Source organism: Anopheles bellator, chromosome 1, assembly GCF_943735745.2.
Source record: "Anopheles bellator chromosome 1, idAnoBellAS_SP24_06.2, whole genome shotgun sequence".
Lineage (NCBI taxonomy): Eukaryota > Metazoa > Arthropoda > Insecta > Diptera > Culicidae > Anopheles > Anopheles bellator.
Genome location: NC_071285.1, coordinates 34,429,406 through 34,442,146, shown reverse-complemented (window position 1 = coordinate 34,442,146; position 12,741 = coordinate 34,429,406). Strand labels below are relative to the sequence as shown.

Genomic DNA, 12,741 nt, shown 5'->3' with positions numbered 1-12,741 from the left:
CTCCGTTGTTAGGAGGCTGGAAGTTTTCCACCATTTGTGTGCAATTACTTGCGAAAGTGGTCGACCCGTTGTTGGCCCGTTTTGTACGTTTTGCATCATCAAAGCCGCGCGGAGGCCCCCACGTCAATATCTATGCAAAATTTGTCACACGATCGACACGTCGCCGTCGCCGAGAAAACGGCGAAGACAATTTCGCGCCAAAGTGCCCCATTTTCCGTGCGCAGCCCGCCCGCCCCCCACTCTTCGCCGGGGCTGCCGGCGAAGTGTGAGAAAATGCGGGCCGTGCGAAAATGGAACCCACCACATCCCACAATAACCCGCCCAAAAGAACCGACCAGTGTGTGCGTGTTAAGATCTGAATGGTGAGAAAAGATTTTCCGGACCGAATAGAGAAAGAGAGAGAGAGAGAAAGAGAGAGAGAGAGTTAGCTTTATGTTGTCTGGTTAACCATTGTCGATTTGATAAGTTTGACGGTAAACAGCACCGTATCTGTCCGCACCATTTGGGTCTCGTGCGTGCGTGCGTGCGTGCACCTGCGTACGGCGAGTCATACCTCTTTCCAGCCACTCACCACGTTCCACTGCACGGTCGAATATGTAACATCGATAATTACCAACCTCTTTCTCAAGGGTAATTACAAGAAGTGGTCAAGTCGCTCGGCTTTCGGCCCATTCCTTGCGCTGCGTATCTCGCGCCATTCACGCAATGCCAGCGTTCCTTGGCCGCCTATTAATTCGGCCACCCGAGCATTTGATTTTAGCATCGACAGGTCGTTCGCTAGCCTTTCGCCGGCTCGCTCGGCCGGCCATCGCAATCGATGAGCATAATTATGGGAATGCCTTTCCATCGGACCCTTTTTGGGGGCCTCAAATGGAGAGGCGTTGTAACACGAGAGGACGACCAATGTTACCATCCATTTTTTGCCTCCCTTTAATTCAACCAATTCGGTCCAGGTCTTCGGTCCGTAGATGGTAGTGCATCGGTTTTTGTGCCGATTTTCCTCGATCGTGAAGCGTTTCCGTGAAAGGTTCCACACGTCCGAAGAACAGCTCTGGGCTAGTTTTGATCAATTTTCGGAATAAAAACTACACTTTACCGGCGCCGGAAAGGTGACCCATCCCCCAATGGCAATCAATCAATCAGGGCGAGCAGCGATCGGGAGGGTTGTGACGCGGGGAAGGCCACGTACGGCGGTGCCTATAGGACCCGGTTCAACGGAAAAGTTTCTCCTCCGGCAAAAAGCGAGTGTCACACGGTTGCGGTTGCGGTTCCTGAGTCGGTGAGCCAGCGGTCCCAGCAGACACAGGCTTCGTCAAATGATGCTAATTTCTTCGGCCGTATCAATTAGCCACAATCACTTCCGCCTCACTTGGTCTCGCTCGCTCACGCTCACTGGGTCGACTGGGGTGGTTGTCAAGTAAGCGATTAAGTTTAAATGGTTTTCTGTTCAGTTCAGAGGATCGGCCGAGACGCGGAGAGGGCGGGAAGCGACCGTGGCGAGACCTTACACGCTGGCAGACCTAACGGTACCAACAATGTATCGGAAAACGGCCATATTTTCCCAAAACGAGCGGCACCGAGCGGAGTGCACGGTGCATCACTGCACGTCAACTTCCTATTACGATGTTTGCTCTTTATGCGCCAACATGCCGCGCCCCGCGTGAAGGGATGCGCAGGCTCTGCACCGCCGACAACGCCATCAATTTGGCCGCCTTCCTAAAAAAACCATCAAATTATTGCTTTATTGTTGCCTGGACGCAAGGTGGCAATAAATATTTATTGTGGTAGCGCGATGGTGGCGTTTCGCTAGCCTCGGGATCGTCGTCTTACCTCTGACCCCAACGGGGTGCCGGAACGTGAAGGGCAGCGGGGGGCAAGTGTTACACGTTTGAAGTTGGGCCGCTTGCATAAAATCATAACTACACAATCTGGTCGCTTCAGCTTATCTAACAAACGCGTTGGGAAAGTTCACCGTGCACGAAGTGAACAGCATTTACGACGCAGATGTCCACAATTCACCTGTCCATTGGGCAAGTCATGCTTTCAAATCCACCGGAGGACCCAAATCAAATCATTTCCCATTTGATCTCTACAAATGTTGACTACACCAGCGGATCAAAACATTCCCAGAATGACTAATCATCAGTTGAGAAAGTTACGTCGAGTTAAGTCTGATGTGAGTCTGATCGTGTTGGCGATTTTAGGTAAATCTAAAATTGGATTTGCATCGATGGGATAGTGTTTCCACGGCCGTGCTCGAAGAAATCACAAGAAATAGTGACAAAACATAGCCCCATTTGCCAATCAATTCATCGATTACCACTGCGAGGTGCATATTGTATTCTGGCCACAAGGTACGACTGTCGACAAGGAAAACTAAAATTTTTGGGTGTTGTGAGACGCAAGAACTTATGTGGATCTTTCACCACGATGTCATCATAATCTGCGAGTGTTTTAACTAAAAACAATCACAGAATTCACCTAATTCGAATAATAATTAAGTGGCGCTCGTGGCCCTTTTACGTTCAGGGACTTGGTCTAGGCAGCGTTGACTTTATAACATATCCTTTTTTTCTGATCAATCGCCATGCGAGCCTGGCTCGATCGGTTTAAAGGTCGGTTCGATCAGAACAAGCCGGCATTAAGCATTTACTTAAAACGGTATCGACGTCGTACATTTTACAAAGCTTAATGTGCAAGGAATTGTCGAGGGAAATACAGAAAGCACACGCGGTTCCCACCGCGGGGATGGCTCGATGTGGCTTCTGATTGCAACCGGATGGTGGCCTTCTCCCGGTGGCCGTCCGGCGGGCTGACACGGTGGCTGCCAATCCGCAATGATAATTGTACTTAGAGCCCAAGCGCTAGCGCCCAGTCAACCGCGGCATGCGAAAAACCCGGCAGCGGCCATCACTTCGAAGACGGCTGCCAACGCGATGGCCGACCATTGCGCCTCTCTCTCTCTCTCTTTTTCTCTCTCTCTCTCTCTCTCTTTCTTCCGTTTTATTGTTGCCTCCGGTTAATTTGTATTAATTGCAGGATAATTGTTTTGAATTAATTACCGCTGATACCGCTGCTCTCTCACAACGATGGGGCGAGCGACCTGCGCCACTGAATGGCTGCGCTCGCCCCCCCCCCCCCCCCCCCCCCTCCCCCTTTCACCCCCTCCCCCTCTGCTGCCATTTCGTCGAAGGCAGAAAAGCGCGTTTTCCTGCCCCGGGTTTTCCTCTTTGCGTTTGCGTTTTCATATTAATTTTCGGTCCCTTCGCCGACCGCACCCCGTTCCGTTCCCCCTCGCACCGGTACCAGGCGCGGCCGCTGCCTGTGCATGTTTTCGACCAATCGAGCGATGTTTTGGCATCGCATGCTTCGCTGCTTGTTTTTCAACGGCACATGTACCAAAGCCCCCCCCCCACCTCCGTTGGCCGTGGAGCCTGCCCGCCCTCCAACTAAACCCCCGCTGCCTCCCGTTGGGCTTTCGGAGCACAGCAAGTGGTTCATTTATATTTATATAAATCATAATTATGCGCCAGCGCGCCAAGCCGCGCCGGCGGTTCGGGAGGTCAGGAGAAGGGCCCCGCTCCCGTGGGCCAAAGATGTGCTCCAAAGAGGGTGCTCTCGCAGTACCGGGCCCCGGGAGACCCGGGGGACACCTTCGGAGCCAACGAACGAACGGGCGTCACACCTCGGGGCCAATTGCGGACCTGCCCCGGGCCCGCAACCCCGAAATGGCCCGTAAAAAACCACAACAACAAATGCGCAGGAAAATCGCCGGGAAATGCAATTTGTAAACACCTCCAACTGGCCCCTCCTTCTTCACGCAGCAACCCGTTTTTCACCGCGCGATGCGTTACTTTATACGGTTTTTTGCCTTCTTGCCGGGGCCCTTGCGACGGGGTCGGGTCTTGAATTTTAATTTTATGTCCCAGCACCCGCCTGCAATCATTGGCCCATTAAAAGACGGGCTCCCTCGAAACACGCCGGGCAAGGAATTAAGAATAGGATCAGCGGCCAGGCCAATAATATCATTTCGACATAAAAAGCCGGCTTTTCCCGCTGGCTGGGCTGGCTCCTAAATCCCACCACCAGCACCAGTGTTGGGCTGGCGCGGGGCCCACCGTACACATGTGTATGTGTGTCTGCCTGTGGGGACCGTAATTAAAAGCGAACAACGAGAAAAATTCGCTTAAAATCTCTGCCACCGGCAAAACCAGACAGGAACCAGACCAGCCGGAGTGGCAGGAAGGCTTTGAGCGTGCCCGGAGCGGTCCCCCGAGGAAGGGACCCACTTCGGGCTGGGCGCGAACCGGGCACCGTATTCGCATTCCACGCCTGGAAGGATTGTTTTATTGCCCACGCATAGATTAATTGCTTTGTCCTGTGGACGGTGAAGCGATGGCGCTGGCGCGAAGAATCCATTTGGCCGTACATGCGCGACAGCCGAGAGTGTGGATGGAAATTCTTATACGCGGCAGCATATTTTGCATAAATTGCTCATGCATACTAATGACAGTTTATCGAAATTGGTGGCTATAAAAAGGGAAATGCGCCATTGCGAGAAGGTTTCTCACAGTCCCGGCTCGGTCGGTTGTTATTATTGGCGTTTCAACCCCAGACTGAGTCATACTATTGGGAACTAAATTTTCGTCATTCATGCACTGTCCACAGCGTCCTTATTCTGATGATAGTTTATCGCACGGACACTTAAAATCAGAAGCGTAGGAGCAATACATTGTCTCTCCCGAACCAGTCGTTCGTGAAATCGTGAGTTATCGATGATTTTTTTCATAATCTGGATGGCATTATTTTGAACACACATTCGTAAGGTGCCAAGGTAAGGTGCCAAAGTTGAACTTTGGGCTGAAAATATATTGAACTTCGTTTACGTTTGTTTTACATTTGCAATAAGAATGCTACGGGCGTAATTTGAGTCTGTTGGCACTTCAGACAAATGCAGTCGCGACGAAAGCTTAGCTTCGGGTTAACAGCAGTTGTCGAGCCTTACGTGCTAGCATATCATCTAACACGATGTTCCTACATACACTCGGTAAATAATTATTAATTAACAAAAAAGTCCAAAGCCCAAGTGCAATAGGCAATCTGATTGAAGAAATAGTAAATGCAAACGTAGAGCGTAGAGCTTGTGCGATGCAACTTACCAACGGAGAATCATCCCCAAGATCGGAGTCTGTGTCCCTTTCCGCGCGGCTTTCGCTAACCTCCATCATGACCGCCGAAAGCGGAACGGGCACCCGGCTTTTAACTCTAATTATGAAGCCTTTCTAGCAACGATTGGCTCAAATACCGATGATATCGCACTAAACGAAGCTGCTGAGTGACAAATGTCCTTCTTTGCTATTGGTATAAAGTTTCTTTGATTTTGCCCAATCGTTCCGTACATCGAGAGGTTAACGCCGTATCAGACGCGTTTACGTACACTTGCAACGATTTCCTTTAGCGAACGAGTTCCCTTGCACAGATAACTACATTGAACGTGTGGACTCATTTATCATTACTAATCAAACATACACTAACACAATTTACAGCGAACGGTGTCAGACACTAACTAAAAGAGGTAGGTAAAAGTAAGTCATTTAGAGAGGAATAAACTGTATACAGCCAATTTCGATAGAGACACATCGGCTCAGTGGACACATCGAAAGAAGGCTTTCAAAAAACGCTCGTAAGAAAAAAACTAAAAGAGCCTTCTACATCGACTTCTTTCTTTCTAATCGGTAGCGACTTGCAATTAGAACAAAGTCGAAAAAACTAGAGCAAGTTCCGAGACTCAACCAAACTACCTTGCTACTGTCAGCTCAACATTTAACGATAGCTAATGAGGCTACAGCCCCGAAAACCGAGCACAAAAAATCGACGCACCAGAAACTGTCCCGCCTTTAGCTTCATAACTTTACGCCGCCTCTCGGTCGGCTTCGAAACGGTACTGGCGACGATACGTTTAGAAGGTGCAAAAGTTCATCTGCCGAGAAAGAGAACCGCTTTTTTGTGCGACCGACCGCTTTTTTGTGCGACAAACACAAGCACACGGAGGTTTTTGCCGGGAACCCAGAAGGTTCCACGCAATATTCAATCAAGATTGATAGATGCTTTTCGGTCAGCCGAAGGCGAGCTTAATCTGTTTTGTCATGACGCAATCGAAATAATCAACCCTAGTTCATAAACACATCACACTGATAGATACCGCAGATAACGTTGTTATGGGTGTGTTGATATGCTGATAATGGGTATGATGAAATTGATTTTGAACTAATTGACGAATAAGGATAAAATGCACTCATTTACATTACATATTTAAATATACAAAGAATTGCTAAAAACTTCTGGTCTTCTCCGATCGACATTTTTGCTAGGCCGGTGCAGTGCAGCAGATGTGCGCAAAATGTGTCTCTTGGAATGTATCCCTCGTCGCAGACAGCCTACAAAATGCATCTTGCGTCTACCGCTGCCGAACTACTTCGGGGTGAGAATGGCGCAAAAAACCTTCTACCGTGGAAAAGGACCACCCGTTGACGTAACTAAAAAAAGAGCAAACAAATTATGCCCAACATGACGCAGAAGGCTTGGAAAAGTTCGTAAGGTAACAAAAACAAGAGGGTTTACCAGCATCTGCGCTTCGCGAATATCATTTCCGGGTAAAACACATTAAACGACGAAACTAAACTCGTAAAAGTCCGTATACCGATCTTGCCATTTTTCTGTTTCCATTCGTATCGCCAAAAGCTTGACTTTGCCGATAAAAAAAGATATTTTACGAATCCGCTCCTTTGGTGTCGCAGGACCTCCAATGAAGTTTTGGTTTTTTGTACTCTCGTTTCGCTGCCAACCAAAGGGTTTTTTGTTTGTTTTCTGTCTGCGGGTTACGAACGCGATTCGAGTTTTCTACATTCAAATTTAAGTTATTTCTACTACTTAATTTTATTAGTTCATTCAACAATGGATTGGTGAATTATTGTTTGTTTAAAATTTTCCATTAAAAACGAATAGTATAGTCCGTCTATAATAGTCCGTGTATCTTGAATTATATTTGGTTGACTCTTTTGGTGCGATTTACTATGTTACTCACGCATGGTTAATTTAACCAAATGTAAAACGGTGAAAACCACGTTTCAACAAGCTCCCAATAAATTCAAGAAATATGTAGCCCGAAAAAACTCAAAATCTCCACTCTCTGGCACAGAAAACAAACATGAAGATTTTCAGCTTGATGATGAAGATTTAAATCATTTTTGAATCGCAAGCAATACTCAATTTGAAAAATATTAGAACTACAACAATAATTATAAATTCGACTCAATCCGTTCCTCTAAGAATTAAAAAACAAAAACTAGTTTCGTAAACTGTGAATAATAGATAAGTTTTGACTGTTTTAACTAAAGCTAAATATTATTTTATAATATTGATTCAAGAAAAAAACATAGGTCTTGATGTCATAGTAAGTAAAAAACTAAATGAATAAATAAATTTAGTAATGGATATGCAAAAGTTTCAGTCAAGCAGATAAACAACGATTTTCAAACAACTTGCCACTCTTTTTCTGCTCGGCTTTTGGTAAATTATGGACGGACTACAATCAAACCATTGTGTTGGAGTGGCAAAGTGCGACCAATTAAGTGCTGTGTCCTTCGTGATATTTGACTTTTTAAGCAAAACGGTCATAGCTTGTCCAGTGCGATGCACAAATGAACAAGTTTAACTACGATAAAAGCATTCTACGCAACTCTTCGCTGTTCAGAAATGCTGTTCTATTGATCTTATACTGTTACTAAAATACTGATAGTTTAATGTGATACACTTACCTTTTGTTAAGACAATGCCTACGTTTGTAGCAAGCAGCGAACTAATTACTGGAGTTCAATTACCGGAGCTATGGGTTTGTGTACTGTTCGGCACAAGTATTTTATCAGAAGATAAAATTTACAACATCACACAACACAATCATACACTTGTTACACATTATTTAGATAATACAACGCATTTGGACACTTGCTTCGTAAGCACAATTGCTCATCGTAGATATTTTTTTGAGAAGATATTTTTTTAGACCGCAAATACCGGGTTGCTACCATTTGGAATGTGCAAACGTTTATCTAGAAACGTGAGTAATAATCGAATATTACTTCCGGTAACATTGAATCGGCAGCATTCAAATGTATCTTGTTTTCACTTTTGCTCACTGACCACTCCGTTTGCCACTGACTGTTTCCGTTGCCAAACATTAAACCCTTTCCCTCTCGCTCGGTCCGTTCGATTACCGTTATGAATTTTCTAAGCCACTTCAACGCAACACACAACACGTAATCCGCTGGCAAACATTACATTGGGGACTACTTCCGACCGCCACACAACTACGGATCATCACGTTCGCACACCACGCGAGACCGACCACGAATGAGAGTAACGCGCCAAACTTCAAATAAACACACGAAAAGCAACAACTCCAACCGTTCACGCGCACTCGGTCTCTCTCTTACTCTAGTGGCAAACGCATCCACTCCGCGTAACCTACACAAGCGAACCAATCATTTTCCCCTCCGGATTGACGCCGAAAAAGAGGGCATCAGAGAGAGACGGCTAGCGCTGCGGCACTTCCGCTTTTAATTCGTTTTTCCGACTTTTTTTTGGATCGTGCAAAAAACGAACTATAATCCCTTATATTTTGCTACCGAATTGCTAGATTGCTTTGCAGGGCATCTCTGTCTTTCTCGAGGCACAACTGTAAACACGGCGGCTCTCTCTCTCTCTCATCGACCGCTTATTAGCGAGTGAATTCATATACGAGCGATTTTTTTGTTCGTTTCATTGGTACATTCCTCGATTGCAACAAAATCGGACCACGGTACGAGCGAGAAGGAAAGAAAGAGAGGGCCGCAGATCACATCATCATCACCGCCTGCACCGCCTATAAAAGGGGCGCGGCATCGGATTGATTGTTACGCGATTCGATCGAATGCGCAATTGTCAATGATTGCAGCCGAACTTCTCCTCTCTGGACACAGCAACTCTTTCGGTCAAGTGGGATCCTTATAAATCCGGAAGAAGCTGCTTCCGGAAAAGCGATGCCAAAGGTGACAGTAATAAAACTACAACTCCCATTGTTAATTATTATTTATTCGTACCGTCAACGGGCCAAAAAGGCATAGTTGACACTTACAAACTCCAAACTTTAGACTAATCATACCATAACAAACAACTCGATCAGAAGGACGACCAAAACAGAATAGGATAATAAGATTCTATAATATATAATAAGATTCTCAGTTTTTCATACAAAACAGACAGCATGGAGAATCACAATCACACACCAATTCAACATCCTATATCAATTACATATACGGCGAAATTCTTAAAGAAGATTTTCCCTTTCTGTGGCCCCCCTTTCTAATTACACTATAATAGTTGGATTTCTTGATTTTATTCAAAACATATGATCGTTCATAACATATGACGTCAAGTAATTTGTATTTTGCTTATGCGCCTCATTTGCATGCATCCTTCAGGATTCAGGATGAGCATTCGCAGCAAAGATAGCCGTTGAAGCACACAATGGAAATAGTTTGAAAAAAAAAACCGAAGATCGCAAGATGTTTGCCACATGTTTTATTTCGGGGTCATGCTTCTTTTTGTTCGTTTGCCTTTATCACGTTGCAAGCACCACTACGGACAGACATGAATCCTAGAGAGTTACGCCAAACGTGTTGTGGACAGAATTTGCATCCGACTCCTCAGTCGAACGTACCGAAGAGTCCGACTGGAAAGGAAGTCCCACAAGAAAGATTCTACACGGGAGTTGCTTTGAAATGCTCGAATAGCTTTTGTTTCGCTGCACCGTGGGTGTCCGTTTTCCCTGTCACCAACCTGCTCGGCTGCTGCTCGGAAGGATAAGCGGCATGAGGAAATGCTCCGAGCTGAATCTTCCTTCGAATATGACATGCTTCGAACAAACGCAGACTAAATGATTTGGAAAACCCATGTAATCCGTATCAGGAGGAAATAATCGGAAGCTAATGGAAGTAGAAGTAGACAAATCGTTTAAAGAGCTTGTTTAAGCATACATCGATTTGAAGCACAGTTTGTGACCTCAAAAGTACTGCTTCGAGCATGATTTCTTAATATTTAATTTAAATAGTATTGCATCAAGAATTGATTTTCACACAGTAGGGGCTCAAATCTCAGGCACGTAACGTTTTTTATCTTCTCAAGAAGGTTCAATTTTCGATAAATAGATGTATAAATTGTGTTAAACAATAGTTGAACTTCTGACTATCTTGGTGATAGCATCTAGCTGACCTTGATAAACCCATAACTACTCTGTCCTACCAAGGTTGCCAAGTCTTCACATTTCGCAATCGTGTTTGAATTCTGCTGAAATTATTGCCTCAAAGTCCAGCGAAAACGTCTCGTCTTTCATCATTTCAACACGATCCCAACGCAGTGCCAAAAACACCTTCAAACAGCATCATCCGCAGAGTGTCATTGGGTGCAAATTTTTAGCTAGGATTGATAGGTGAAGACGTCGTCCGCCACTTTTGATCCATGATCGCGTCTGAAAACCATCAGATCACTGGTGACGATTACGATGTTCGAAACGACATCAAGAGTTGTAATTTAAATATGTTTGAAATCTGAGGGTCAGGTCTAGTGAAACCTTCCTATTTATTCATCAGCTAAAAATACTAAAGGTTCTGTCGATCAAGTTCAATTACATAGCTCTACGAAGCTTTCAATGTAAATGATGCCGAAATGCCGAAATAGTTCAAAACAACTGCAGGACCTCATATATTTAATCTCACTATTGCTTCGGTCTTTGAACAACACTTTGTTAGGGTTTTGTAGAAAAGGCTGAAATTTTCCAAATAACAACATGGTTTACTTTGCTGTTTGATGTTTCGGCCACCAAAATATCAACGCACGGCACGCGAACAACACGAAATAATGCCCACTCTAGGCTGTGGCCGCCCCGGCTTAATGAGCAACTCGTAAAACCATTCTCAGAATTGCTAATTGATTGCATTAAATGAAAGTAATGATTGGCCCCGAAACGAGTTCCGCTGCTTCAGTTGGGCTGCTGCTGCCAATAAAATCTGCCCCGAAGTGGCCAGAAGTTGGAGAGGAAAGCATAAGTTTACGATATTGGCCAGCCACCGTCGTAAAGTTTGTTTCCCACCGTAGGGATCGCCCTCAACTCTGCCCTGTCCGGTATAGCAAGCCGGACCAATAACGCCGAGGAACACGCCAAAGTAAGATATGTTCCACCTACAGCTAATATGTTATTATGATATGTTGCTAATCTACTTGTGATTCATTTCCTTAGCTCGAGGCTCTCATCGTTGCACTCGGATCGCGAATCTCGGAGACAACAGCCACCAACTTGCGCAACTCGGCACAGTCCAACCTGGACTGGCTGGATGGCTTCGAAGGGCTTATGGTGACCGAATTCTTGGCGGAGTACATGAAGGAGTTGCAAACTACGACAAGGGAAGCCCCCAGTACCATTACCACTACCGAAGCCTCCACCACTACCGTGGCCACCACCACCACTACCGATCCTGGAACAATCACAACGCCTGCTCCTGATACAACCACCGAAGAGGTCACTAGTACCACTGCTGAGCCCACTACCGAGAGTAGTACGTCCACTTCCACTGAAAGTGTTACGACAACCCTGGCACCGACTACGACTACAGAAGGGGCAGCGAAGATCCATCGAGTTCCATGGCGGCTGTGCTCCTTGCCATCGGTCTCCGTTGGCTCCGGTAGCATTCCGTATTCCGTCCCTTTACATTACGCACGAGAAACGGTGGCAGGAGAGCTATCCGTTACGAAATGGTGCTGTTGAGGTAATAGGTTTATCAGCGCTAGAGTAACAACTGAATAAACGCAAAAATCAAGATATGAACGACTTTTGGCTTTATCGTGGCTTACCGGGGGCAAAATTGTGGTATTGTGCTTAATCGGCAAACCAGAGGCCACAGATAAGTGGTTTTAGCGCGTAGCATGAGATCGATGACTGTACTCCATCGGGGTTTACGCGAGCGACGTATTACATCACATGCTTCTATTGTTCTAATGATCGATTTCGAAAAAAAAACTGTACTAAATATCTTTCAATCTTTGTCCAAGTTTTCGGCCGGTGACGCTATCCTGATACGGACACATCATAAAAACGCCACCGCATTGCCGGTGAGCACTTTAGTCATCCTAGACGATCGCTTCACACCGGAGAGATGCCATCATTTCAGTGGGTAGTCCTTCGGCTGCTTGTGCCGCTGTTGTTCGTCGGCAGTGAGTATACTGTGGCACAGTTTACTACAGTGTCCCAAGTTCGGCACAGTACGAGTCGGCCTGAGCGAGTAGACCGCAATCGACTCAACCTCATCGAACGCCCGATCGGCGGAAGTGTGTCGGCTCGTAAGACGGAGCGGTATCGGCTGCCGAACGATACAATACCGGAAGCCTACGTGCTGGAGTTGCGGTCCGGCGTTCATCTGGGAGACTTCAATTATTAATCCGATTAGTTTTGTTATCACAAAGGAAAGAGAGTCGGATGTGCCCTCGTCGGGCACGCCGTCCGATCGTTCGGACTTGTGACGAAAGAAGAGACTGTGCCTCGGCGATCACGCTCTTTTATCATTGTCAAATGCTGTGACTGCCGGCCGCGCACGCACGCACGCACGCACGCACGCACGCACGCACGCACGCACGCACGCACGCACGCACGCA

At 46.2% G+C, this 12,741-nt stretch overlaps 1 protein-coding gene across 1 annotated transcript in view; it reads right to left on the bottom strand.

Annotated features, from left to right (window-relative positions):
* The window catches only part of LOC131215481 (protein dead ringer-like), a 118,167-nt gene extending 112,938 nt beyond the window's left edge, over window positions 1-5,229 (bottom strand). The window contains exon 1 of the mRNA XM_058209871.1: window positions 5,160-5,229. Within this exon, the coding sequence (XP_058065854.1) occupies window positions 5,160-5,228 (69 nt within the window). The 5' untranslated portion in view covers window position 5,229. The remainder of the gene's footprint in view (window positions 1-5,159) is intronic.
* Window positions 5,230-12,741: the final 7,512 nt, after the last annotated feature.